This window comes from Phlebotomus argentipes, unplaced genomic scaffold (assembly GCF_947086385.1).
Source record: "Phlebotomus argentipes unplaced genomic scaffold, Phlebotomus argentipes genome assembly contig_15, whole genome shotgun sequence".
Classification (NCBI taxonomy): Eukaryota; Metazoa; Arthropoda; class Insecta; order Diptera; family Psychodidae; genus Phlebotomus; species Phlebotomus argentipes.
Window position 1 is genome coordinate 2327109 of NW_026776181.1, and position 27547 is coordinate 2354655.

Sequence of the window (27547 nt, forward strand, 5' to 3'; positions counted from 1 at the left end):
TCCAGAATGTGACTGAGAACGATGTGTCTCGAGGAGGCTGTTCTAAGTGCCAGACTAAGGGGGAAACTTCCAATCTCCGTCCTTTGGCAGTGCAGCGACGTGGTCATGAAATTGACGACCAGTCAAGTACCTTCCAGCAACAAATTATACAATTTCATATTATAGTGTCGCACAACACAATCAAATTAATCCCCATTGAATCACACAACTGAATCTCTCTGTCATTCACGGAGTGAGTGTAAAATATATCTTTATTTTTCCTTTTCTTTGTTGGCCTCGCCAAGTGTGGGCTTTGGAAGAGATTTAGTGCAATGCGATCTTATATTTTGATACAATTTTGGGGTGTTTATTTGTGATTAGCAACGTGAGATACGAACAGAATTTAATCCACTTCGATTCTTCTTCCATTTCCATTTGACAAGATGGTTAATCCTCTTCAAACCACTCACCAATTCTTCTGCTGTGGGCGTTGAAGAAGTGCTCAAGAAGAGACATTCGAAATTGGGTGCAAATGAGAGTGTTTCAAAATGCAATTTCCTCTGCAATCGCGCCTCAATCGAACCGCACAAATACGGGTCGTTAATGAAGTCTGTATAAGATTGCATTGAGATTGATTTTTCCAACAGTTTATTCACTCACTCGCACTCACTCTCATCCGTACTTCACCTTCTCGCGAGACTCACCTCCAAGTTAACAAACATCAGAATGGTTTATTTTTCCTCTCTATGTTCCTACACAATATTTTAGCTTGTTAAATTATAGACAAGATTACAGACATATAAACATTAAATTAAATAGATAGACGATATATGGAAAAGTCACAGAAGATCGTTTGAGAGCTTTTTGCCCGAAGGACGACGCGTTGTGACCTCACGCGACAATCAGGGGCGTCGAAATTTCTTCTCTTTTTATTCATATCTTAAATGCATCGACGAGAGACAATACACACTGAACTCATTGAAGATTGAGGCATAATTTATGCAATATTTCAATGACTCGTCAGCGAAACATGCGGCAAAAGTTTCCAACAATTGAGAAAAGGGAAAATATTTCCCACATTTTAGCATAATTCACTTTTTCTTGATGAATTACTTCTCAAAGGCATTCCCAGAGAGATTTTCACCCACTATATATTTTGACTGCGTGATGCCAAGAGAGCGAGAAACCCATGTTTTATACCGCCAAAACATGTTTGTTTTAATTGAGGAAGGAAGATATGCTAAATAAGTGGATTCTCCTAAGATTTGCCTTGATTTTTAAGATCAAGAAATTCCTCTTCACATCGAATTTGTCACATCGAATTGACCCCATTTCTAGTGATATTTCATTAGGAATGTGTTTATTCTTAGCTGATAGTGCAAACACGAGCCAAAATATTTGAATAACATCTCCAGTTTTAATTTAATATCTCAAATTTGTCGTGATTTATGCAGAGATTTTACGATTGAGAGGAATTCCTTGAGTCCTGAATTTGCATTCTTTGACGGTGTAGAATGTTTTGCATAAATAACCGAGCGTGATCTTTTGGTTTATCTCCAGCAAGATTTGCGATTGCAAAGGTCACTGAAACGCTGATCTTCCTATTTCTTCCTCCTTTGCCAATGATGCTCGGCATTTCTGATGGCTTTTTTGCCGCCTCTGTCTTCTTTGTGTGTGCCTCATTTATGCAGAAAATGTGGGTAATCTGTGACTGTTCGTCACGCGATCATGGTCACGGATGAAATGTGGAACACTCTCAAACTAGAAGTCGATGAATGCCAAGGATTCCCACCAGGGAAGCTGCGATGATGTGCAGAGAAGCTCGCAGCCTTTGGACGCTGTTGTAGAATCCTCCGATGACCTGCAGATTGGCCGTCTCGATGCTGTGCTTGCAGTAATCTCCGTCGTACATCCAGCCAACGAACTCCTGATTCCGCAGGTTCTCCTGCCGCAGCCACTCTTCCAGTGGCTTGAAGAACTCCCTGAGTGCCGATCCGTCCAGTCGACCCTCGCCGATCGTCTCCTGCAGCACTTCTCGCCACGGCTGCGAGGCCCCCTTGGACATGAGGTCTCTGTGCACAAAGAGAGATCATTACGGAGTCTCTTCTTCTCACCGCCATTGAGCAACATCTCAATAGCGCTTTGTTCGAGACAGCTTCCGACATTTTTCACATAAATCCCCGCACACAGTCGACAAAAGCGTACAGAATAATTGAAATTATACCCAGTCAAAGATATTTAGACTATTTAGTGCTGAGATACAGAGTAAATGATGCTGCAATTTCTGACCCAAAAAACAACACAACACTCAAATTACTTTATTTGCTCGACTTCTGTTTAATTAGCCGTGTTTCCCAATTTTCCACCTCCCGCCACTTCTGGCTGGCAGGTGTTGTGGAAAAGGTGAGCTTTGGAGTACGCTCTGAGCTTCTTGATTTGAATAGATTGAAAGAAGGATTGTGCAAGGTGTTTACTGCAGGAGCAGAGTTAATGAGGAAATAGAAGAATTTCACTGTCTCTCTAAATTGAAATAACCACCAGAAAAGCCTGAACCTCTGAAATTGCAGTGAAGGGATGAGAAAAACGTGATTTTCTACTGCAAATCTAGTCGTTCGTCAACTCTGCTCTGTGGCTGTTTAACTTTTTTCTCGCCACATTAAAAACTGCCACCTTCTTGTGTCCATTGTGACGGCGCGTCTCACACGTTTTGAGTGTGGGAAATCCCTTGAGAAAATATATTGCCCAGTGCAAAAAGCTACACTCTAATTAGCCGACTAATGCCCCTCATTGGAGTGCAGAAACAAACAGAGAGTGTACTTACTTGAGGAGATTTCCCGCCTCTGGATGGCGATAGATATCGCATTTGTGAAGTGGCTTCTCGGGGTCGCTGGGGTCAAATTGTCGCGAGGCGAGGCACATGGCGCGATGCAGCTGGAATTGCAAGATGATTCCCACGAAATACCTGTGTGTGGACGAAGGAGGGCAGTGAGAACAAGAGATGCATCTTAGAGCAATTTGCTGGATGGTCAGCGAGAGTGAGATGGAGACGCGGAAATGGCAAATGATCGGCCAGATTCAATATTATTATATGGTTTCTCTCAAACTAGTTCACTTTCGGTGTTACACAGTCATTTCGCCGTATCTCGGATGCCTTAGCATATGGGCAACAAAGAGGCGGTTCTCTCAACTGAGCTAATAGACTTCTTTTATTGCTCGCAGACGCGTCGCGACGGCGTGAAGTAGTGGTGAAAGCCACTCAAGAAGCCAGTGTGCAATAGCGAGCGTGCAGCAAACTTCCTTCAGCTGCTTCACTATTTATTGCACTTGCACTGGACTCTGGGAAAGTGATAAATGAGCGCTCGATTGGGGGAATTATTTAAGACGGAGAGAGAGAGAGAGACTTTGCTCTTGGAGATCAGACTGTTCCTCCTTTCCCTTCCTTATTCTATGGCCAAAGCACAAATGGCTAGTCGACGAAATCAATATTGTGTCTGTCGGCAAAATCTATTTATTTGAATACTCTAGAGAAATACCATCGAAGGTGATGCAATCTCGCCAGATCGCCTGATTAAACGGCCGATTGTCTGATATACAATTCAAATTTATACCACATAAATTCCATTGGGGATTTTTGACGGAAGTCGGGGGCCTGATTACGTTGTGGAGTCCACATTATTGGCAAACTGTTGAGGCTCACAACAATGATATGGGAAATAAATCGTGGTGTGAACAATTAAAAGAGTTCAGCGATGAAAAAATGGGTGAAAGGTGTGAACTTCTTGCAAGAATTTCGGATGAGTCAATCAGCTTCTGGAGTGTTGAATAATTGCATATATATGGGAGATTGCAGAGAAAACTCCAGCGCGATGGCGAATTGAGAGTGAAAATGTCAAGGCGCCAATTCTCTGATCTTCATTTCAATTGTCTCTCACAATTATTCACGGTTGTGCTGGAGAAGGCGCATTATGCAAGAATCTGCTGCTGGAGTCTTTGTCATATTTTGGACATTTTCCACCATTTATGTAAGATCAAGTGATCTCCTTTCTATCGCACAAGCGATCGCCCCGGCAATGCAAATATGTGATCTCCCAAGAAGATTGCCTGCGAGAAATGCCACACTTTTTGCCTCCCAGCCAATTGGATAATCAAGCCAAATTAGCTGTTTTTTTTTATCAACGACAACAAAAAAGACATTAAAGGAATTTTAATATGCATTTCGACACTGGCATTTTGTTGCATATTATAGCATATAAATGTTACTTTTAAAAACATTTAACATGCATTTTGTCTAATAAATACTATGTGTGTAATTGATTATCTATGATGGAAAATCGCAATTCAGCAACCAATTTCACGCTTCAATAGATCACATTCGCACAATTTGTATGCGAGGAAAATACCCTCTAATCCGACAACAAACACCGCGCGATCTTCATAGCAAATAGTAAATATTTAGGAAGAAAATATTGTAACTAAACCAATTGCATCACAGCAGTTGCTCACGGAACATCTTGAATTACTCAGCTTTCACTGTTTTTCGGAGATCAGCGAATCAGGAGGAAAAAATACTTATCTCAAAAGTTAAATGATTTCAATTATTATTATGGTCATAAGGCATAGTAAAACATTCCTTTTTGCATAGAGAGTATCGTATCACCTAACAAAAACCCCAGATCACGGCTGATCGTGAGAAAAAGTGGTTTGCGGTGGTAAATTAATCTAATATTAAAGTGTGGAGCAGCATAAAATAGCCAATTGTGCAATTTCACAGGTATTTTTCACGCGGCGCTCGGATGAGATCTCAATTCTTGATTGATCACGAGAGGGCATTTCTCCTCCAGAGACCCAGAAAAGAGAAAGGTCGTCTGCTGCAGATGATTAGCTTTAGTGTTGAAGATGGAAAAAGCCGTGTTACTTCATCCGAAGGAGGAAAAAAATCGTGAATAGCTTCAAGTTGTACGCACTTTTTTCTCATTGTGATCTTATTACTTAATTTGTGGTTTAATAGTATGTAGATCAGTGGTACCTTCTCTCTCACTGTGTCAATTCCACTTCGCTTTTTGCCGCACAGATGATCGTCTGGCGGGCATTTTTCGTGCTGCGAGGAGCGCCTTAGAGACACCTGCTTCAGCATGATCGGCGAGAAATGCCATCGGAAAATTGATCATCATAAGCGATTGGATAATATTCAGATATAATTCCATTACATAAAGATCATCGGCTCTGAATTGCACGAATGCATAAACGACGCATCGAATGACATCAAATTACCTTCAATGGACGGCTGAACTAATATCATTCATTATAGCCATTCAGCTCTAAACAGTCGATTGAAGCTCAATCAGATGATTGCGGGCTTTTTCTCTGGCTTCCATCTGCAATTGTTACGTCTTTCCTCAAAGTCTCCTATTTTTATATAATTGGACACCTTGAAATTCTCCCCATTCGATCTCTCTCTCTATCTCTGCACACTTATTAGTTTACCTTCAATTGAGACTTGCACAATCGCACAGATGAAGATGGTGCAGAGGCTACACGGAGTCCGTCTCGCGGACTGTATTCTGCAGCTCAAGCGTGGCCAATTGTCCCTCATCAGCTCCACTCAAGTGATGGCGTGAGCGCAAGAATTCTTTATCGTGTTACATCGTCTTCTTTCCGTGATCTTTTTTCCATCTCACCGCGAGTCTCTTTTTCTCCTCAATACCATCTCGCCTTATTAATTTGTTATGCCGTGCTCATGATGCAATAATACTCAATACACGTGTTTTACTGCCTTCTTTCCTCCCAGTTGTTCTTTCCTCTGCACACCCAAACATTTTTCCCCATTGTGCCACACAGCGCGCCCGAATAAGAAGTGTAACAATTTTTCATCTCCACGCCGCCGCGCACCAAAAGTTCCCACCGAGATTACAGATAATTGCTCCGTGGTGGTATTATTTAATATTTTGGGAAATATTGTTACATTTCGTTCCGTTTCATTACCATTCAATTGCATTTTTGCGATGCGATTGAAATAAACTCGCGACTCCCACAAGCCACAATTGCCATACAATATATCGCATACACTAAATCAGTCTCTTTCAATTCTGCCATTTCAGCGCCCAAGAAGGTGAAACATTGTTGCAATTTACCATCTCTTCACAGGCCACTTCGCACACTGAGCAACTGCATAAATCATGAGGAAAATTGATATTTGCTCCGAGTGACACCAAGAGTGTTTCACTTGCAATACATCAACTGAATTTCCTCAGCAATTGCCATTTCTGCGCCAAGAAGCATCCTAATGGAATTTAATGAACTTTCCTTCATGCCCAGATTTATGGCAATTGACTCGGGATTAAGCATAAGCGAGAGAGAAGGTTTTGCAGAGACTTGCATAGTGTTGGTTTAGTGTGTTTTATGACAGAGTTGACCTGGTTTTTAAGAGCACTTATTAACATTATTTTATTATTCATTAAAGTTTCAATTCTTTGTCATTCTAATGACTCTGTTTTAGCTAATTGCAAAAGATCAACACTAAATTCATTTGCAATCGCAATAAATCATCAAGCTAGGACAGTTGTCTTGTGTGCCAACTAAATTTCCATTCTTGAGATACAAGGAAATGAGACAAAACATTTTGATCAAAAGTTGTGTCCCCAAGAAGAATACTTTAGTAATGCAAATTCTATGCTGAAATTCCTTCTGAAAGCTTTGCATAAATCCTCCTTGGCTTTCCAAGCATTGAGACATCAAGTCTCGCAGTGAACGCTGGCAGAGCGGTGTGAAGGGAAAAACCTCAATTGACCCCTCGGAACTGAGCTATGAGCGGCATGTGAGAAAATGGAAATCCTCGCTGGCAGCCCGCATGGCCAAAGAGGCGAGATCTTGTTCGAGATGAGCAGCGAGAGGCGCAATTTTCCGTCTCTCTGCACATTGGCGCGCATCAATTAAAGCGCGATAAATGAGAGAATTAACCGAGGATCGGCGATGACATCACACCAGTGGCTGCCAATTTCCTCAATGATGAATTCCACCAAGCTGTGTTACATAAAGCACTCCGGCGGAGGAGCTTCTCTAATGCAATCAATCACGGAGAAGATCACCGCAGCGTGATTCGCGCGGTGCATCGTGCAGCCATAACAAGTAATGTCATCGGCAGTATACGAATTGCATTGCCGAGTAACACTATTCCCAGCCATTTCCACTTTCATTTCGCCACGGAATCGCGGCGCATTCGTGTGCCGTTTGAGTTGTCGTCAAAACAGCCATTAGCATAATTTTATACACTACCCAATAATGTGATATTAATTGTGCAATTAGAGCGGCACGAGATGGTGACGCGCATGCAGAGATTTTCTTTTGCCCACAATCTTGGGCGACCTTACAGTCGAAGGTACTCTGCAAGACCACCTAAAATCCCACTTGATAGAGCCACTTTGTGCGGCAGATTATCACACAATTTAATCCTTCATCGCGCAAGCCAATCAATGTCCATCACCCAACAAATGATCACTTAATAATCGCCTTCCGTATAATTGATCTACATTTTTGATTGACTTTTTCTCCCGCCAAAGCGACACACGCATCCAGGGGGAGGATCGCTGGCTTATTAGATGTGAATAATAAAGTACACAATTTGCCTTTCTATTTCAAGATCACATTGAGAGTTGCGATCAATGGAGCTCCTTGTTATTAGTTTGCTATTTACCTTCTAATTGGCATGCAATTCCCATGACTTATTCGCCCCTTGGGCTTCCTGCAGCACAAAAAGACCTGCATATTTCTTCACATCGCATCGCGGAGTGAACCCACCAGATTGTGTCGTGTTTTGCATATGGAGCAACAACAGGCACACAGCTTTCTTATAAATGACTTTTCACGACACTTGTAATTATTTTCATCGACATGAGCCATTTTATGGATAAAATGCGTATTTAACAATGTAATTTATGTGATGAAATGACACACATAAGAAATTCCTAATTGAAATCATCCAATTTTATGTAAGAGAGTGAGACAAACAGAAAACCAGCTCGCGATGGAAAACAACGCATAGATGAAGCATTATGCGGAGTTTGACTCAATTTGCATTTTTTGTCAAATATAATAATCCCATCCAAATATATCGCTGCTTTTCTCCATATAATGTCACGACTTTTTTCATCGCCTTGCCGAGCTTTGGTGATAAGAGTTGCAAGAGCGACACTGGCCATATGGGCGTTCCAATGGAAAAATAGGTGGTAATTAATGCATTTCTTGAGCGCTTTTCAATCGCCAATCAAATCAATTTTAACACTTTTGAACTGATCATTATGCAACGGCCGTTGGAGGCTACTTAACATTTCTCCTCCAAATGGCATTTTTTCCATCATCTCGTGCGCGGGGCAGCTTTTCCCCGCGCACAGCCACAATCCATGTGGACAATGCGAGACACTATCTGTGATCTTCATCACGTAACTGCACAGATCACGCGCACCGGAGGAGTCAACTTGTTACCATCACGCTGATGCAGAAAAGGTGTGCTTCATTGCGCGAATATTGCCATTATTCTTCCTCGGCAAGAATTTTCAGTGGCATTTTCAGATCGTGTCCGAAATCTGCGCGATGATCGTCTCTCAATTGTGAAAAGTCAGGCCACAGATTTTGACGATTGGCGCGAAAGAGAGATGCCGATTGAGACGAGAGACGTTGCGAAATATTATCAGAATTCCAGTGAAACACTCGTGACTGACGCGAGGGATTTAGAGATTTGAGAAATTTAATTTTGCCGAATGGTTTTAAAGACATTTTCTCACAAAATTACTCTGGATCTTGAGTCTAAAAATAAACTAAATGACAAACTCTGGTCTGACTTCCGACACTTTTCTGGTATTGCGATCGTGTGTGAAGTTCCTCAGGCCTAATCAACTGATTGACAACATTGTACGATAATACCATATAGAAAATGATCTTGCTTTACCTTTCGACTATGGCCGGTGAAAATGAAAGTGCGGCTATTGCAAGAATGTCGTGCGATCATCAAGAGATGCTTGACATTTTTCTTGCAAAACAACCCAAGAGTGTGACAAACCGGAAAAGTCGCGTTTGACGAAAGATGACAAACGCAGTGAGGAAAACGATTGATCGATAGCGATCAGCCAGATTTTTCTCTCTTTTATTCACTTAATTGTGAATTATTGCATGGGAATTGTGGGGAGGAAAAAAAATTCGAGTCAAGTACAAATGCGGCGAAATCCGTCCCATAAATCAAAATGTAAAGCGATCTTTCATAGACACATTAAGAGGAGAATTGTAGATCGCGAGAGAGACTTCTGCACGCCGCGCTCATGTTATGGCAATAAGACAAAGTACTTTTAATTATTTCTTCGGGTTGTTTTGAAACCGCAGACAATATTAGGTGCTCGAGTGTCTTTTCGGCAGCTTCGAAAATCGACTTGGTGACCTCAAAAAATTGCCCCCAATTTGCATATTGATCAATAAGACAAATACAATGTTGAATTTAACGTTTTTCTCGTGCAAGCGCGCATTTTTCACCGTCACGACGATTCACAAACTGTGTTGTTCTTTTGTGGGAATATTATGAGATGGATACTTTTTCATCTTAGGAGGTGGTGCTGACTCTTTATCTCCCTCTCACTCTCCGGCCAACGTTTGCATTACAAACTATTCGGTACACAAATGCACTAGATCATTGTTTCGAGAGACTCCCCCATTGTTGGCGCGCAAAAAACTTAGCCACGAAAGAATTGCAGTTAATTATTGCTCAAAGTTCGCCACAAGATTTTCGGTCTGCTATTCACTATGGCCACTGATCACTTTATGATCTTTCATGCTAGACAAACCGCGTCTTGCGAGAGACGCTTGATTCATCTCCAGCGGGAGAGGAAGATGGTCAAGAGCAAAAAAAGCTCCCCCCGTGATGGACGTATTAATTGGCGATGAATGACAGGAGAGATGCAGCACTTTCTGTGCAGATGCACTGACGCAGATATCGAGGATTTCTGGGCATAGGCGAGGTCAAATGGACTTCTTCCAGCAATTAAGTGAGCGCATAAAAATCTCCCACTGTAATTGAGTCATTGCCAAATAATGTTTTGACTATTTCAGCTCTTGGCGTCCATTCTTTTTTCTCGCGCGCGCGCTCACGAGGGAAAAAATGCACGCCAGAAGGTCACGCCAATGCGAGTGAAATCTCTTTTGTGTGCGCTTATGCCAAAAAAAGGCACAAAGGCGCGATCATGCCGTGATCGATGGCGAAGTCCTTCTTCGACCCATGAATGTCACGATCGTGAGCTTCCTGTGATCCTCAGTGCTCCAGTTCTGGGCCAGCGATCGAGCCTCCACTTCTTGCACACGCCACAGAGACTTCCCCCGCCGACGACGTCGACGAGGGGGGACGCGATCGCGAAGCCCGCGCGGATCCGCGAAATGAAAGTGAACTCATTGGTGGTATAAAAGCGGCTGGCGCGCAAATCTCAGCATCCAGTATATCGTCTGGAATCGTCCAGTCGCATTTTCCATCCATTCTTGCACGCGGATAGTACAATGAAAACAATAGTGAGTTGTTCTCCTTCGCGCCAGTCCAAGAGATCGCGAGCCCAAGGATTACCGTCTCAGTGCTATTCATTTTCACGCAATTCAGTTTGATCAATGATCGCCACAGATTACAATTTATTGACAAGAGTGTTTCGTGGGTTTCCGCATTTTTCTCTTTTTTTTAGCTTTGCTTTGAGCTATTAATTGCCAGGGAGAGAAATATTGGTTTTCCTCAAGCGATCACGGTTTCGATAGGAGCATAAATCACGCGACATTAAATGAAAGTGAAAAAAGCATATACAGTTCCAAAGTGATGAGGCGCGCTCTCACGAATGGGCGAAAAATTGAAATGAGAGCCACACTTGGATTATACATTCACGACGCACGATCATAAGAATTTTATTCGAGTGAATTTGGCGATAAAGAGTGAATTAAAATTCATGAAGTTCTTCAATACTTCCACTAAAATTCCGGTCATTGTTTCGCACCACACACTTTTCCCACATATATTTATTTTCTGTATTTTTCACTCTATTGCTTCCCCTTTCTTCTATAACGCAACGCAACAACATGCGCGTGACAATATTGTCAACAAGTGAAATTGAGAGCTTGAGACCTGAATAAATCATTGGGATTACTCGATCATACATCTTGGAATGCGATGGTGTCTTTGTGTCTGATTCATCGTCTTCTCTCCCCTCGCAGTATTGTATCTGTGCCCTCCTCCTGGTGGCCACGGTGCGCGCCGGAGAGACGGAGGACAAGAAGGCGACCAAGAAGGCCGAACCCCTTGAGAAGAAGCTCGACAAGCGTGGTCTTCTCAATCTGGGCTACGGCTACGGAATCAATGGGCTAGACCTGGGATACCTGGGCAGTGGCCATGGATTCGGTGGCGCCTACCACAGTGGATTCGCCCACGGAGGCTACTCCTCCTACGATCACAGCGGCTACGGCCACGGATACCTTCTGGGAGGACACACAGGTAGAGCCCAAGACCTGCACTTCCGCCAACATTACTCAATCTCTGGACGAATCCCTCTTGCAGATGTTACCAAGACCGTAACTCTCGTCAAGGGTGTCCCAGTGCCACATGTTGTGGAGAAGCACGTCCCAGTTGTGCACGAGAAGCACGTGCCCTACCCCGTTAAGGTGCCAGTGCCCCAGCCCTATGAAGTGGTGAAGCACGTCCCAGTTCACGTTAAGGAGTACGTCAAGGTACGTCAACAAACGCCATTCTTTTCTCACGCAATAGAGCTCTTTGTCCTGGCGGATTGTCACCCAAACTGCTGACTGTCTTTTGCACGAAGGGAAGTTCGGCCAGGATTCAGGGATATTTAGTTTTTCTTCAGTGCTATTTTTGCACATTATTTGTCAAGGAAATTTTTCTCATTAATAACCATAATCACGTGAAATTCGTGAGTCTGAGTCTGCTAATATACTAAAGGCACTAAATATTACTACGCTCAATAACTTGAAATTGATATTAAAGGTGCCAGTTCACGTGCCCCAGCCCTACCCAGTGGAGAAGAAGGTGCCCTACCCCGTGCACGTTCCAGTCGATCGTCCTTACCCCGTGAAGGTGCTCGTGCCTCAGCCCTACGCCGTGGAGAAGCACGTCCCAGTGCCCGTGAAGGTGCCCGTTCCACAGCCCTACGAGGTCGTGAAGCACGTGCCCTACCCCGTGAAAGTTGAGGTGCCAGTGCCGCAGCCCTACCCCGTTGAGAGGAAGGTCGCCGTGCCCGTGAAAGTGCCCGTTGATCGCCCATACCCCGTTCATGTGCCCCAGCCCTACCCCGTGCACGTGGAGAAGCCCGTGCCGTACGTGGTGGAGAAGCCTGCCCCATACCCCGTGCACGTGCCCGTCGATCGCCCAGTGCCCGTTGTGCACGAGAAGCACGTGCCGGTACCCGTGAAGGTGCCCGTGCCACAGCCCTACCCCGTGGAGAAGCACGTGCCCTACCTGGTGGAGAAGCCCTACCCCGTGCCAGTGAAGGTAAAGATTTGCTAATAACTAATGTGATCGCACGACAAATACATTAGGCAACACATTTGCAGAATATTAATGGATAATTTTTCCTCCCATTAAAGGTGCCCGTCGACCGTCCAGTGCCCGTCGTTCACGAGAAGCACGTGCCAGTCGTGCACGAGAAGCCCGTTCCTGTGCCAGTGAAGGTGCCCGTGCACGTGCACACAGACGTTCACCATGTTCATGACGTTCACCACCTTCATGATGCCCACCACGATCTCCACCACGATTTCCACCACGATGTGCATCATCACGATCTGCACGATGGCAGCTACACCAGCTTCAGCGGCCTGGGCGGAGAGTACTCCTACCACCACTAAGCCACCAAAAGCCACCCCTTTCGAAATTGCCAGAGACGCGAAAGATGTCTTCTTCCAAACGCTCAACTTAACCCCCACCAAGAAGTTCTCTTTCTCGACCTCTTCCCACAAAATGAAATTCCCGGACTCTTCACATCCTCACAGCCTCTCGGTCCTCCTGTCTCCCACCCTCTCCGATCTTGTGTATAATTTATATATTTGTGTACCTATATAGTGTTTTTTTACCATTAAATTGTGTATAAAAAAGAGATGTATATGAAATAAAAGTTGAAGAATGAAAACAAACAGCTCGTGATCGTTCCCACATCGCGTCCTTTGCTTACAATACAACAAGAGAGCGAGACTGCGTTGCAAAATTCTAGTTCACATCCCATTTCAGACAGCGCGCGCACTTGCGAAACTCCGTGAGATAGATTTCCTCCTCATCTCAAGGTGTACCGAATGCAATTAGCCCGCTGAGCCCGAGAAGTGGATCATTTGACGGTTTATGATCGAGAGCGCTTTGGTCAAGTCAGGTGTATATTTTCAACTTCAATATCCTACAATTTATAAGGAGAGGAAGTGGCGCAATTTTTGCAACAGTTTCGCTATCGATTTGTCAATGGCGCGTTTACATCGAGAGCTCATTTGAGAGATTGGAATTCAGTTCCACTGATCATTTTATCACACATTCGCGAGGAATGTGGCTTTTTTGCCCAGTACTTTCTTCCTCGCACCTCCTGGCCATTGAGGAATGCCGATCAGGGGGCGAACGGAAACTTTCTACTTCACTTCAAAGCTCTCTGAACTAGTTTTGAGATAATCCTGTCGGATTATTTGATAGCCAAGGTGTTTTGTGCGCTGCAAAACAATCTAAAAGTCTCATGACTTGGTCTGTGACTGACCCCTCGGCAATCATAGCTGATCATATGAAATGTGTGCCAAAGAGAGACGTTCGCCTATTTAGTATGACTGCGGTTGCAGCATAAATATGTGCAAATCCATTTTTTTTACCGTCAAGTTATAATGAAGTGGAGATACAATAAAATGACTTGTTGTCTCTTTGCCTTGTCATAAGATGTTACAATATTTAATGTTATTAAGTTTTACAGCTCAGGCGTGTGTTGTACCGCAATGTGGTTAAAATCACACAATGCATCTCTAATGGGGTCTCCATAAAACCCCCCAATCTCTGTGTGAAATCGAAAGAAAAACCTAATGATCTCTAGGAAGACGTGTGAGTGTCACTATTGGAATAAACGCCTCCACGAGCAAGACTCAAAGCTCGCGCGTCATGAAAAGTGAAAAGCTCTCTTGGAGGCAAACTGCGTGGCATAAAAACTAATCCAATTGGACAAGTTGCAAAGTCGCTTTTTGCATCATCAACAGCTGCATAATTTTACCATATTTCGCGAAATTTGAAGAGAAGCGTCGCCAGCAATGTGACAGTCATTAAAGTGTGTTGCTCACATCCAGGTGAGGAAATACTGGCGGGATTTGCCCATCATCGTTCCCTGCATGTGACTTTGATTAGCAATTTTCCCATTCCAATAGCCTGAAAATGCCCTCACAGAGTGGCCAGCAAATTGCGAAAATCAATTACAAGGTTAGCCCGAAGCCGCACAATGGCAAATCAATGCGGTAATTGAGGCATCTCTCTCTGGCATCTCCCAATGTCTGAGCACAGGTGGTTGAGAGATGGAGTACAATTGGGAGAGTTATACTCGATTGCCACAGAATTGATTTTATGGACAGTTTGGTGGCTTGCGCAATATTTCTCAGACACTCTTTGAGCGTTGATGATTTCTGCGAAGAGTCAAAGAAGGTAATTTGGGGAGAAATCCGTTGAAGCAGGTGCACAAATTGGATTATAAATATTCCTAATAAGTAGCTGAATTGTTTCACGTGAAGATTTACTAGAGGTTTTTCGAGGATTAATTTCAAAAATATTAAATTTTGTTCAACTGAAAAATTCATCTACTTGTCGGCGTTATTTTTTATCCAAACGCCTGCGAAAATGTCTGCAATATTCCCATATGAAACAACAAGGTAGAAAAAGCACAAAATCTACTCAATTAAGGTGAAGTTTTTTCACCTGAGATAACACCTGAGAGTGAGAGTGAGAATATAGAGAGGTGGATAAAAGCTTGGAAAGAGAGACAAGGTTGCTCGTTAAGTTTTTTCTTCTCTTTTTTAAAATCTCAACCAACAATCACAATAATTTTTCTGTAGCACTTTTTTCCACGTCATCTCGTGAACAAGCACGTAAATGAACCTCACGATTTATCGTCACAACTTCTTGTAAGATTATTTTGCAATATAAAATCCCAAATCAAGCTCTCTTCAACTTCTTGCAATCAATCTTGATATCTGTTTGTGACTCTTTTTCTTCTTGTCTCTTTCTCTCTCTAAATAAATCAGTGGCAATTACCTGAGGAAATTGTGAATGGGAAAAAGTGCTTTTAATTGGAGAGGATGTGAAGAGCTGATCAATTGGGATGTTATCTTGTAACATCTCTTGTAACAAGTTGATCACGCTTGCGCAACAGAGGCAATTTCAAGCAACATAAAATCGAGCGATCGTCGCTTTTCATGCATCACTTGCTCCAAATTCACCTCGCGAATGTCTCTCGAGGTGATTATTTAATAATCTTCAAAAGCAAATATTACGGTTGTCATCATCCATCAACATTTCTTCGGTGCCATAAAATAATAATAGCACTCAATAGCGTGCACAGGAGTCGAGAGTCTCTCTCTCTCGTGAGAGAGATCAATTATGCAACATTTCGGACTAATTCCTTAAAGACAGTGCGCGGAGTACGAAAAAATAGGCAATTTAGCGTTACGAGATTTATAATCTTATGTATTAAATGCCTTTGTTGCTAATTGCAAATTGACTTCTAGAACAAACATTACCCCAATTTCCACTGCGAAAGGTCAGCTCCAGAAGACCTCCCTCAAGTGTACATAGTGATTAATTTTATCAATTTTCACGCTATCCGCATCTCCATCGACAGAGCCTGAAATAAAGCTCAGCTCAGCGTGCCGAAAAATTTATCTTGGTCAGTGACCTTATCGTGTTGTGAAAAGAAGAGATTTTTTAATGGTCGGATTTTAGCATATGTCATTTCCTAACTTGGAGCCTCATTTATGGCTTATGGACATTGTTATACAATCGACAATAAATCATTGAGATTTCGACCTTGCCTCCAATTTGGTGTTTTCCTCTCAATTAAGTTCTTGCTAAGCATTGCACATGTCCATCTACTTCTTCGCGTCGTTTCACTTTTTCGCTTTTCAACTCCTATGTTCATGTTTCATTATGCAAGACACAATAAAACAATGCCAGAGTTGGTGAGATCAATTTCAAACAGATTAAAGATTTTGATATCATTTTTGAATTGTAATTTCTTGAATTGTGACTAAAACTATTACAGAAAAATCGTTTTATTATTCCACTCGAATAGTGAAAAATTAATTGTTATTGAATAGAAACCTTTGTCTAGGAAAATCCTCTCATAAATTTCATCAACTCTATCAGCACGTTTAGCGATTAATCTGATCTCTCAGTGAATCTATCTCGCAGATTTCTCTGCATTTTTCAAGTTTAGCCGAAAAAAGGCATACACGGGGAGGAAATGACCGCAGCAGCACTTCCTCGACGGGGTGGAAACTCTTGGGCGGCATTTTCCGGCGCGACAAGTGAATGCACATAAATTACACAACCCATGACAAGTACATTGTGGATCTCCGGGCAACATAAAATGCTAATTAATTGATATGAGCCCGCGGAGAGCGAATGAAAATGCTATTATTGCCACTTTAACTGGCATCTTATGTGAAAATCTCATTTGCAAAAAACACACACTCAGCAAATGCGCCGCAATATTTCAGCAAACGAGAGAAAGAGTCGCTTCTCTCCTTCACTCTCTCACCGGAGAGAAATGTGTATGACTTTTATTGCAAACGGACTTGCATCATAGACGATGGAATGCATATTTCTCGCCGAACAATGTATGCAATTTATGGAGCACTTTCGGTGCCAAAAGAAAGCAAGAGTCAGCGGCGAAATGGTGGCATGGCTTTTAGAGAGACGTGATGTAAATGTGATGTTTATGGGTAACAAAAAATTGATCTCTATCGACTTATTGCATGATTACAGCGCATGGCCAGCGCTTTGGCGCCACTGACACGCGGCCAGAAATATTTGTCACTGCGAAGAGTGTGGCGCGCGGAAGCAGCAATTTTAGCACCAAGTCAGGTGTGCCTCACGCTCTAGCATATATTTTCATAATGTCTTCCCCATTTACCCTCTTCTTCTTCTTTTCACATGCCGCTGGACAATTGTGTACTGAAAAATGTGTGTCTGCGCAATTGGAGTGCGTTTTCAGTAATAGTGAATTCCGCAAAAAATGCACGCGGCGTTTTTTATTGCCGCATTGCGCACTGGTTTTATCGTCAAACCTCGTGCATCACCTGGTTTTATCACTTTTTTGCGTAAAGGAGTTACTTAAGATGTGTAGCCTGAGGAGGACTACGAAAAGGCGTTGCATTCGAGTTTGACTATTTGGTAGCGACCAAGGAAAATTACTGACAAAAATTCTGTGCGCAATTCTCATTAATCTCATGACTTTTTGAAAGCTCTGTCAAAGCTGCATCTAATTCGAATAATTAGAAACAACAGTTTGAGGTGGACGGCATGAAAGAGGCTTTTGTATTAATGCGAAATATCTCATGAACAATTAATAGCCGCCATGGTCTGTTAACTATTTACACATACAACACGACTTTGTACAAAATTTATTACCAATTCATAATTTCACCAATTCTATTGGTTGTGTGATTCTTATGTTCATCACCGCGTATTTCCAATCGTAATGAAGAAAAAAAAATGCTCTTTTTTGCCATGCCTCGGATTATATTTTTTCTTGCTTTTGATATGGAGGAATAACAGAGTGTTATATAATTAAGCGCCGCTCTTCCACAGTTTGGAATATTGAATATTATACAGAGAAAAAAAACTGCGCCACTTCCGTTTCTTGCTTGAAATTCTTCCATAATTGGCATCTTTTGAAATAATTTACTACCACTTTTGTGTGCGACTCAACATCCACATTGTCATAAAACTGTCACCATTTCTTGTCTTGGATGTTATCTCAGCGGACATAACACATTATAATGCACACATTTTTTTTCTGTCTGGCGACGCTTCACGAAAAACCTCTGCGCGCATTTTGGCTTCTCATTGGGGAGAAAGCGCGTTTGGGGAAATTATATTGAGAAAATGAGATTAATTTATTAACTATCCAGGCCTGCATCAATGCATAATCCATACGAAAAATGAAAGAGAAACATTTGAGTACTTTTCCGGTATTGTTTTTGCCACGCGTCAATTGCTTTGCACTTCTTTTCGCGCGCGCGCCAAAGGGCAACCGAGAAGATGATATATAATTCTCTTACGCACCATCATTAGGCGAATATTGAGGAAAAACTCGGGCATTCGCGAGCACTGTGTGAGCTTTTACCCGGCGCCTCCATCGCGTTTTGTGGTGTGTTTTTTTTCCGCTGTGCGCGATGATCGACAGAAAATATGATCCGAATTATAAATTCACCCATCTTGCCAAGCGATTAAGAGAAACATAATTTCGTTATTCAACTGAGACGAAAGGGGATTAGGAAAAAAAAGCGGTTGTTGCATCACCAGAAATGAAACTCTTAAATTACATTATTGTTGTGTTGTTTACCATTTAAATCCAATAACGTAAAAAATTGTTTCAATTTTTTGTCCCTGTCCCTTTGAAACATTTTTCTCCTTCTCTCTTGCAAACGCGAGGTTGGAATGCTATTAAGTGTTATTTCAAAGACTGGGAGATTAGAAAAATTTCTCAAAATGCCATTGAAATTCTTCTTTCTGTCCTTTCCTTATCACGCTCATAATCTCACTGTCGATTAAAGTGTGTCTTTCTTCACGCCCAATCTCGCTAATCATATGTTGTGTGTGCCGAAAGCATATTGCACATCATATTTTTGCCACCGTGAAGAAGGTGTACAATCTTGCAAAAGCATGGCGCATTGGGTGTAGATAAAATATGAAATTTTATTGCATTTGACGTTGGCAGTGTTACGTAAGGGAAATATTTAATAATTAAGAAAAGCACCAGCGAGGCAACAATAAAAGTCTAATGTGGAGCTTTAATGAAGTTAAAGTGACTGCAACATGATGGAAAATAATAGTAATTTCAACCTTTGTATATTGAGTGACTGAAAAATTGTACCATCATGTTGACGTGCGCGCGCACTGGGAGTTTCCCAATTCAGGAAAAGCGCTCTTCTCGCATCACAGCCCCATATATTATTGTTTTGGATTCATCTTGTTATATAAAGCGACATACATCGCCCAGTGCACAAGAACATCGCGCCCAGTGAAAAAGGTTTTACACACTTTTCTTCACTTCTCTCTTTCAATACATAATTTTTCTTTCTTTCACTTGCCAACTCTCGATGGTCTCTCGCACACCATCAATTTTCCTCCCACCCGCCGCGCTCTTTCATTCTTCTTCCACTCAACACAAGCCTCTTATAGCTTATTTCCCACCGACAGGCAATTTGATAAGAAGAAAAAAATGTGCTCATAGCATTAATTGGCTCAGTTAATATGAAAATGTGAGCAATTGTACGATAATTTCGTATCTTAATCATGCTAATGGGAATATGTTATAGTAAAGCGGTAATTTACATAAAGAGAGCTCTTGTTAGACATTGAGTGAATCATCTCGCATGAACGCAGCGCGTCCATTTCCGCTATTTTTGCACATTTCACACACGAAATAACATCCATGAAAAATATGTCTTCATGCCGATGGACAAATTAAATTGCTAATGAGATAGGATTTTCCGAATCAGCTCCAAAAATTGCTCTCGAAAGGCAACAGATCATGTTTATGCACTTTCAAGTATATATGTATAAACTGAGGAAGGTTCAAAACTTTCCGGATCGTTGGAGAGAATAATCTCATTAGGACTTGACCTGCTTTTGCAAGATTTTTTTTAACACTGCAGAATTGTTTCATTGATTAATTTTCACGTGATTTTCTTCACATTATTTACGCAGAAATCCAAAAGACCATACATTTCCCGAAATGAATATGAAGACTGTTGGGTAAATTAATTGCATTGTGACCAACATTAAATGCACATTATATTGTGAATTGTGACAAGTGATGTTGTGCAATGATCTTGCGCTGTTGCCGTGGAGAGGAAGTCTCAATCTGCGTAGGAATTCACCCTTCAGGGACGATAATTCTGGCAATTTGGCCAATTTTCCCATAACACTCTAATGTGTAGAATCAGTGGGTTTATGGCTGAAAGTGGGAGAATATGATTGATGTCGATCAGTCTAATATTTCGCGAGGAAAATGTGTGCGATGGTGAGAGAATTGGGGAAAGTGGTGTGTGTTGCATGGAGTGGAACAGAGCCACTCATGGGTCGCCCACCGTCGTATAAAAGCCGAAGACATCCACTGAGGCACCATCAGTGAACTTGCTGGTTTCACACACGGCACACAAAACGGATTAATCTCCCTACCATGAGACTATTGGTGAGTTTCCTTCCTCAATATATATACCACTCAGTGTTGGATATCGCGAGTGATTTTGTGTGGCAAATCCGAAAAGTGGAATTTTCTGTGAAGTGTTCGTCGCCTGTGGGCGCATTGAAGTCTCCTGTCTCTAATGTCTCTGTGATTCCTTTTCTCATAGGGTATCGCGAGTCTCTGTGCCCTGGTCCTCTTGGCGCACGCCGAGGACGCTAAGAAGGTGACGGAGGCGGACAGCAAGCCAGCAGAGAGCGAGAAGAAGCAGGATAAGCGCGGTCTGCATGGCTTCGGGTCCGGCTATGGATCCCATGGTGATTTCGGCGGTCACGACTTTGGCGGTCATGATTTCGGCGGTCATGATTTCGGCGGCGATGATGGCGGACACGGTCATGATTTCGGTGGTCACGACTTCGGTGAATCCCATCATCATCACGAGAAGACCGTCACTGTCGTGAAGAAGGTCCCAGTTCCATATCCCGTCACCAAGCACATCCCCGTGCCAGTGGAGAAGCATGTGCCCGTGCCAGTGAAGGTTCCTGTTCCTCATCCCTATCCCGTGGAGAAGGTGGTACACTATCCAGTCAAGGAGATCGTCAAGGTGCCCGTGAAGGTGCCCCAGCCCTACCCAGTGGAGAAGAAGGTGCCCTACCCCGTGCATGTGCCCGTGGAGCGTCCAGTGCCCGTCAAGGTTTACGTGCCACATCCCTATCCAGTGGAGAAGAAGGTCCATGTCCCAGTGAAGGTAAGGAGAAACCGCGTTAAATACTTCTTCACTATTCTTTAGCGACTCAGTTTTATGCTGTCGTGCGCTTCTGTTCAAATTCTCAATAAGTAATTTTCGCACGAGTTTAGCCATACATTTACAGAATAATTAATATTTAATTCTTCTTGCGCGACAAAGGTGCCCGTCCCGGCTCCGTACCCAGTGGAGAAGAAGGTGCCCTACCCAGTTAAGGTGCCCGTCCATGTGCCTAAGCCCTACCCAGTGGAGAAGGTCGTTCACGTGCCCGTGAAGGTGCCCTATGATCGCCCAGTGCCTGTGCATGTGCCCAAGCCAGTTCCCGTCCACGTTGAGAAGCCAGTGCCCTACCCAGTTGTGAAGAAGGTGAGGAGAAATCTTTCATTACAGCCAAATCCAGGCTGACTTACATTTTCTGATCTTGTTCCGCAACAAAGGTGCCCTACCCCGTGCATGTTCCCTACGATCGCCCAGTGCCTGTGCACGTTGAGAAGCCTGTCCCTGTGCACGTTAAGGTGCCAGTGCCTCATCCTTACCCAGTGGAGAAGCACATCCCTGTGCCAGTCGAGAAGCACGTTCCCTACCCAGTGAAAGTTCCCGTCGAGCGCCCAGTGCCTGTGCACATCGAGAAACACGTGCCCTACCATGTGGAGAAACACGTGCCGTACCCCGTGAAGGTGCACGTGCCCGTGCATCACGAGGAACACCACCACCATCACGATGATGGCGGCCACGCTCTGTCCAGCCACTTGTCCGACCACACGCTGGACCTCGGCGGCCACAGCGAGGAATTCGGTGGCGATCATGGCGGTGACTTCGAGGGTCTGTCCGGCGGCTACGAGCATCACGAGCACCACGACTTCGGGTCCCACCATCACCACCACTAAGGGCTGTCAAGCAATTGTGATCATGTCTTGTCTTCTTCTATCACCTTCCTCCATAACTCAGTACCTATTTAAACATCATCAAGACCCATCTCTTCGTTCGAATTTCGCGTACAGATCGACTGTACGGCAAAAAGGCGAAGAAACAAGTCCTCTTTTTGTGTAAAATATTTTGTAAAAATGTTTTTTTTGTGTAATAGTTAAAATATAAACATAGTATTTTGTTTTTTGTAATAAAACAAGACGCTGAAAATACCAAAACTGCCGGTAGTTTGCCATCATCTGACTTCCATTTCACCTTCTCTTCGGCGGTGATTACATTTTCTGAATAACATCCGCAAATCTCCCTCGTCATCTCTCTCTCTCTCTCTTTTACTCTCTTTCGCGAAAAAATGGCACGATGCTATTTTCTTTCACTGCGAATGGTCGTTTCGTAACAGCGCAGCTTCTGTAGCCGACAACAAAACGGCCAGCATAGTTTATCAATCGAAAAGTGCAGCGCGTCAAAGACCAGCACTTCCTCGTTGCATGACGTTCAATAGTCTGCGGAGTTTCTAAAATTTCACGTAACATAAGATGCTCGCAAGACGCAAAGTTCATGTTCAGTCGATGATCGCAATTGCAACAAATTATTGTGCAATCGTCATGCAATTAGCTGTTGAAACTGGGTGTCGTCCCTCAATTTCCCCATACGCTCACTCAGAGGCATCGCAGAGTGAAGAATACTTGCATAATAAGCATGAGAATTGACTGTGTGAGAGTGGGAAAGATCGATCTCGAGAGAGTGATTGCTCTCAAAAGTGAAAGAACAACATATCAAGTGATTTTTACAGTGAGGCGCAAGACTTGCAAGAAACACAGTCTCAATGTGTTATGTGTGGCTTTGGTAGAAAGGCGAAACACTTTTATGCCCCACTGTGCAGCATTTGCATATTGTTATTTCCAATCGAGTGACTTTTTATCCACCGCATTTTCCATTGGAATAATTTAGCGATCAGTAATCAAGTGAGAGACACTTAAAAAAATACAATTTACCTCACACACCATTAATTAATAAATCCCCACTGCTTTTGTGCACGATTTTTCGTGAATACAGCTTTCATATGGCGCCTTTAATAGCCTGGGACTTATTGGCCACACAAAAAGGCAACTAATTTCCGTCTTGAGATTGCGCTGCATACGTAACGCTCTGGGATTTACCTCAAATTGCCATCTTTGAGAGATACAGTTCTCTTCAACCCAGATATTCATGAATTGCCTTGACCGCAGCAGTGAAAATGGAAGATTGCACTTACCGCGAGTAGGGAATGTTGGCCGGCACGTGGTACTTGGAGCCAGGATCAAAGTCCAGTTCGGAGCGCAAAACCGGCGGCTTTATGCCGCCGTAGCGCTCGCGCAGAAGCCACCAGTGGCAGTTGTACTGCTCCTTGTTGATCTTCTTGCTGAAGATGTCGAGGCGCCACGCCTCGAGGGCCAAGGCGAAGGGCAGGAAGACCACCTTGTCCATGGCCAGGGCAAACAGGAAGTTTATGTCGTGCGCCGTGTCGTCGACGGATTTGTGCACCAGGCCCAGCGTTTGCAGGTGACGCGGCGTTGACACGGACAGGCCAATTGCGTCTCCCACCGCCTCGTGGAAACCTTCAAGAGAGGCAAAACAACTTTCACTGTCGTGGTAGATTCTGCAGATGGACAGTGCAGCGACCGCGCCGGCACTCAGCGGCTAATTGCCACATTGAGATCAGTAGGAAAGTTCTTGTCTCTCCAATCAATTGATCTCATCATCTCTGCGGTAATCGCGCTAGTCGGCAAAAAACCGTATCGCGATCTTATCGAAAAAGATGAATGATCGCGATCGTGACTCCTCTTTTTTTACCCCTTCTTAATTGGTGCAGTAAAAAAGTGTTACACCAGAGTAAGTGGTTTAAATGTTGCAAATTATACCATTGCGCAATATGTATCTTAACTATTTCCGCGTGAAATTGAATAATAATTTGGCCATCTCACCTGGATTTGCTCCATCACGAAACACTTTCGGTAAGTTCCTGTAGTTGTAGAAGTACTGAATGTGAGCCATTTCGTGGTGAGCCGTGATCAGATCTTTGTGCGTCACTGTCGTACACATTTTGATCCTGTAATCCTGGCCGTTGCAGAAGTCCCAGGCGGATGGCTGGCACAGCACGGGCCTATCCGGGGGCTCCTCAAGCAGCGAATTGATCCAGAACTGCGGCGGTAGCGGAGTCATGTTGAGCGAGACGAAGAACTCCTCCGCCAGCTGGAACATGACCAGAGGCGTGTAGCCTTGGGCGTTCATGGCGGGCGTGACTTCCAGGAAACTCCTTCCTGGATAGGGTATGATAATATCCAGGATGTTGGACCAACTCTGGCCGTACATATTGCCAAGGATGTGATCGGGAATCGGAGCGTTTCGGTTGATCTTGTCTGGACCGTAGAACTCCCTCAGCTTTCTCCTGGTGTAAGCGTGAATCATCTCGTAGAGCGGCAGCACTTCATTCCACACTTGCTCCATCTCCTCCCGAAAGGAAAGTGACTCAAATGGGAAGCTCCAGTATTCCTCAGCATTGGTAAAATCTGCATATTATTATGAAATTAATATAAATATGTAAAGAGAAATTGCCTTTAATAATTACTGTTCCATCTTGCAGCTTCATTTGTTAGATCAACGAGTTGCTCGAAAAGCTCCCTCATGATTCGTCCGGACTTCCTCCTCCACTCAATCCAAATCCACGTGAGCTCTTCCCAATCTCGGCTCTTCGCCATGATGTCTTTCAGATGCGGTTGCAGGCGCAATCCGCAGTGGAAGGGCTGCTCATAGCCGCAAATCGACGCCCCATTGTAGATCACAAGCATATCATTTATCAGTCGATTGTACTGAAAGTCGCGACAGAAAGGATCAGCCGAAGATCACGCGAGGAACCATCGAAAGTCTCACCCTGTCCAGCTCAGCCGGTGGCAGAGCGCTGGCGCCGATGATTCCCATCAGGTTCACCTGTCGCCACAGGCTATCGTCGAAGATGGTGCTCCTGTCCACAAACTTCATCTTGTCCCAGATGGCGCGCTGGAACTCTGAGTAGCGCTGCTGGGCGGTGAGCTGCCGGGAGAGGAAAAAAATGTGAGACGCATAGAAACTTGTGCATTGTCTATTCTTGCACGCAGACACACAATGGATCACTTCCCACGGGCAAACAATGAACTCTCTCAGTTTGCAATTTTTCATGTCAATGTCATACGTGCGACAATCATACTCACTGCCTCCAGTTGCGTCGCCTCATTGACGTTCGTCTCGAAGTTCCACTGAGCCGCGACGTTGAGGAAGCACTCCTCGGAGCTCTTTCTGTCCACTTCCTCCAGATACCGGGCGATTCGGTCGTTCTGCTGCTGGTAGCCGCGATCCCGGTCGTATCCGTACCGGTCGTCCCTGTATCGATCATCGCGATAGCGATCGTCTCGATACCGATCGTCTCGGTAGCGATCGTCTCGATAGCGATCGTCTCGGTAGCGATCGTCTCGGTAGCGATCATCCCTGTAGCGATCGTCGTACGGATTCTGCCTGTAGTACTTCTCGTCATCTTGAGTGTAGGGATTCGATCCGGGATTTCGGCCTCTGTTGGCGTAGTAGCGATCATCGTCGTTGTTGTAAGACGATCCTGGATATCCTGGATTGGCGTAGTATCGATCGTCGTCGCGACTATACTTCATTCGCTCATCATAATTATAAGGCTGAAAGAGATGCACGAAGAAAAAGATTGCAATTAAGATTGGTGCACAGCTCAGGTTCACAATATTCTTCACTTAAGAGCTTGTTTTCAAATTAATAATTAATTAGTAATTAATTTAGTAAGTAAAAGTCTCCTAAAAATATCTTTTTTTCTGATTACGTCGGAAACATTTCTACTCATTTGACTAGCAGAGTCAGGCGTTCGAATTTAGATAAAATCAAGAAACACAGAATTTTATGGCAAGATATCATTAGTTTTTCTGGTTAAGATCTCATGATTCTCTTGAGACGCTCAAGAACTGCTTGAGGTTTCGAGAATGGTGCACAGATTTTAGCATTTCCCCCTTGGATTTGCAATGTTCCATGAAATATTCATTAATTCCTCAAGGAGATCAGTGATAGTCATTGATGAAAGCCTCACTGAGCTCATCTTCTGGGAAATTTCTCGGCTTGCATCGCTTGCATCAATGAATAAAGATCGGAATTGCGAAAGAGGATCGCGTGCGTCAAGATCAATTACCCGATCGTTGTATCTGCCGCGATCGCGATAGTAAGCGTCGTCGTTCTCGTAAGGAGGGCCGAATCTCTGGCTGCGATCGCTGTCGTAATCCCTCGAGGATCGCGCCTCCTCCTCTGGCTCGCCTGCATAGCTGTTGGGCAGCACTGTGGGCTGCTCTGGCTCGGGAGTCGAGGAGCTGGGCGGCAGCGGAGGCAAATCCAGCTGCGGCTTGGGTGTGGGTTCACTGGAGACACACACGAGCGTCAGGAAGATCAACGCACTGGCGCTAAAGCCACTCATTTTCACTCTCTTCCTGTGCAAGATCACCGTTTTCTGGCCGGGATAACAGCCCGCTTGTCGCAAATCTCCAGGCACTACTGACGACGGATTTCCCAGCACAAATGCGGGTAGCATTGTTGGCTCCTTTTCCCCGCTCGCGCCATCTCACTCAGGCGCGCATGCAGAATAGGGCGCGCACATAAACTTATCATTTATTGTCTCTAAAAAACAATTTCCACAAACGAACACACACCCAAAACATGCCACACTTGAGAATGTCGACGGTGATTAGAGGCGCGTGTGGTGGAAAATTCATTCTCAGACTCTCATTCATTTCATTTTCAATGTTTTCCCACAAAGAATTGAATTTTTCCAACTTAGAATATTGTGCAACAGCGAATTTGTTGGAAGGTCACTTTTGGCGCACATTTGCAATTGCACTCCTTCCATAGGCAATTAACAAGATTATGTGACAAAGAAGTCATGAGCGATCATCTGCGCTGCTCGTGATTGTTCTGCGCCCGCATTTCAGTGATGAATTTTGCAAAAACCCCACGAAGAGATGTTGTGAAAATGTGAGAAAGGGCCTTCAAAATTTGCATAGATTTGTGAATTGACTGAAAATTAGTTTTCTTTTTTAGGTGAAAGTGATTTATTAATGGCTTTCTGAATGCACATTGTGCTTAATTTCTTATCAATAAATAACAAGATTACCGGCGATTGCATTACTTGTGGCACAGAAAAAAATGTCTTGCTGGCAAAAATTGAATAATTGCATCTTCTCTAATTTATGCATGGCATCATATTGTTAGCTAATTTTCTTTAATTCAGAAATCCTCTTGAATTATGTGCACATTGAAGCGCAAGTTACGTGAACGTCCAGAAATCCCTCTTCGAATTCAAGCGATAACTCAGCGAAAGTGCGCGACTGCGTGCGCCATTCGCCGCGAGTGGGCGCTGCTGCAGCAACTCAGCGATTTCTCGATGGTCGCG

At 43.8% G+C, this 27547-nt stretch overlaps 3 protein-coding genes across 3 annotated transcripts; 2 read left to right on the forward strand and 1 right to left on the reverse strand.

Moving 5' to 3' along the window:
• Positions 1 to 668: 668 nt before the first annotated feature.
• LOC132263502 (angiotensin-converting enzyme) lies at positions 669 to 26589 on the reverse strand. The gene is made up of 8 exons (XM_059763285.1): positions 26297 to 26589; positions 25308 to 25778; positions 24991 to 25149; positions 24689 to 24929; positions 24045 to 24629; positions 23336 to 23678; positions 2801 to 2941; positions 669 to 2051 (listed from the first exon to the last, which is right to left on the reverse strand). The coding sequence occupies exons 1-8, from the start codon at positions 26573 to 26575 to the stop codon at positions 1736 to 1738; spliced, it is 2535 nt and encodes an 844-aa protein (XP_059619268.1). The 5' UTR covers positions 26576 to 26589; the 3' UTR covers positions 669 to 1735.
• Positions 5499 to 13114, forward strand: LOC132263380 (MAGE-like protein 2). The gene is made up of 5 exons (XM_059763116.1): positions 5499 to 5585; positions 11203 to 11479; positions 11543 to 11712; positions 11987 to 12490; positions 12586 to 13114. The coding sequence occupies exons 1-5, from the start codon at positions 5499 to 5501 to the stop codon at positions 12841 to 12843; spliced, it is 1296 nt and encodes a 431-aa protein (XP_059619099.1). The 3' UTR covers positions 12844 to 13114.
• LOC132263382 (uncharacterized) lies at positions 20409 to 22043 on the forward strand. The gene is made up of 5 exons (XM_059763117.1): positions 20409 to 20420; positions 20581 to 20711; positions 20811 to 21159; positions 21319 to 21522; positions 21594 to 22043. Exons 1-5 carry the CDS (start codon positions 20409 to 20411, stop codon positions 22041 to 22043), a joined length of 1146 nt encoding a protein of 381 aa, XP_059619100.1.
• Positions 26590 to 27547: the final 958 nt, after the last annotated feature.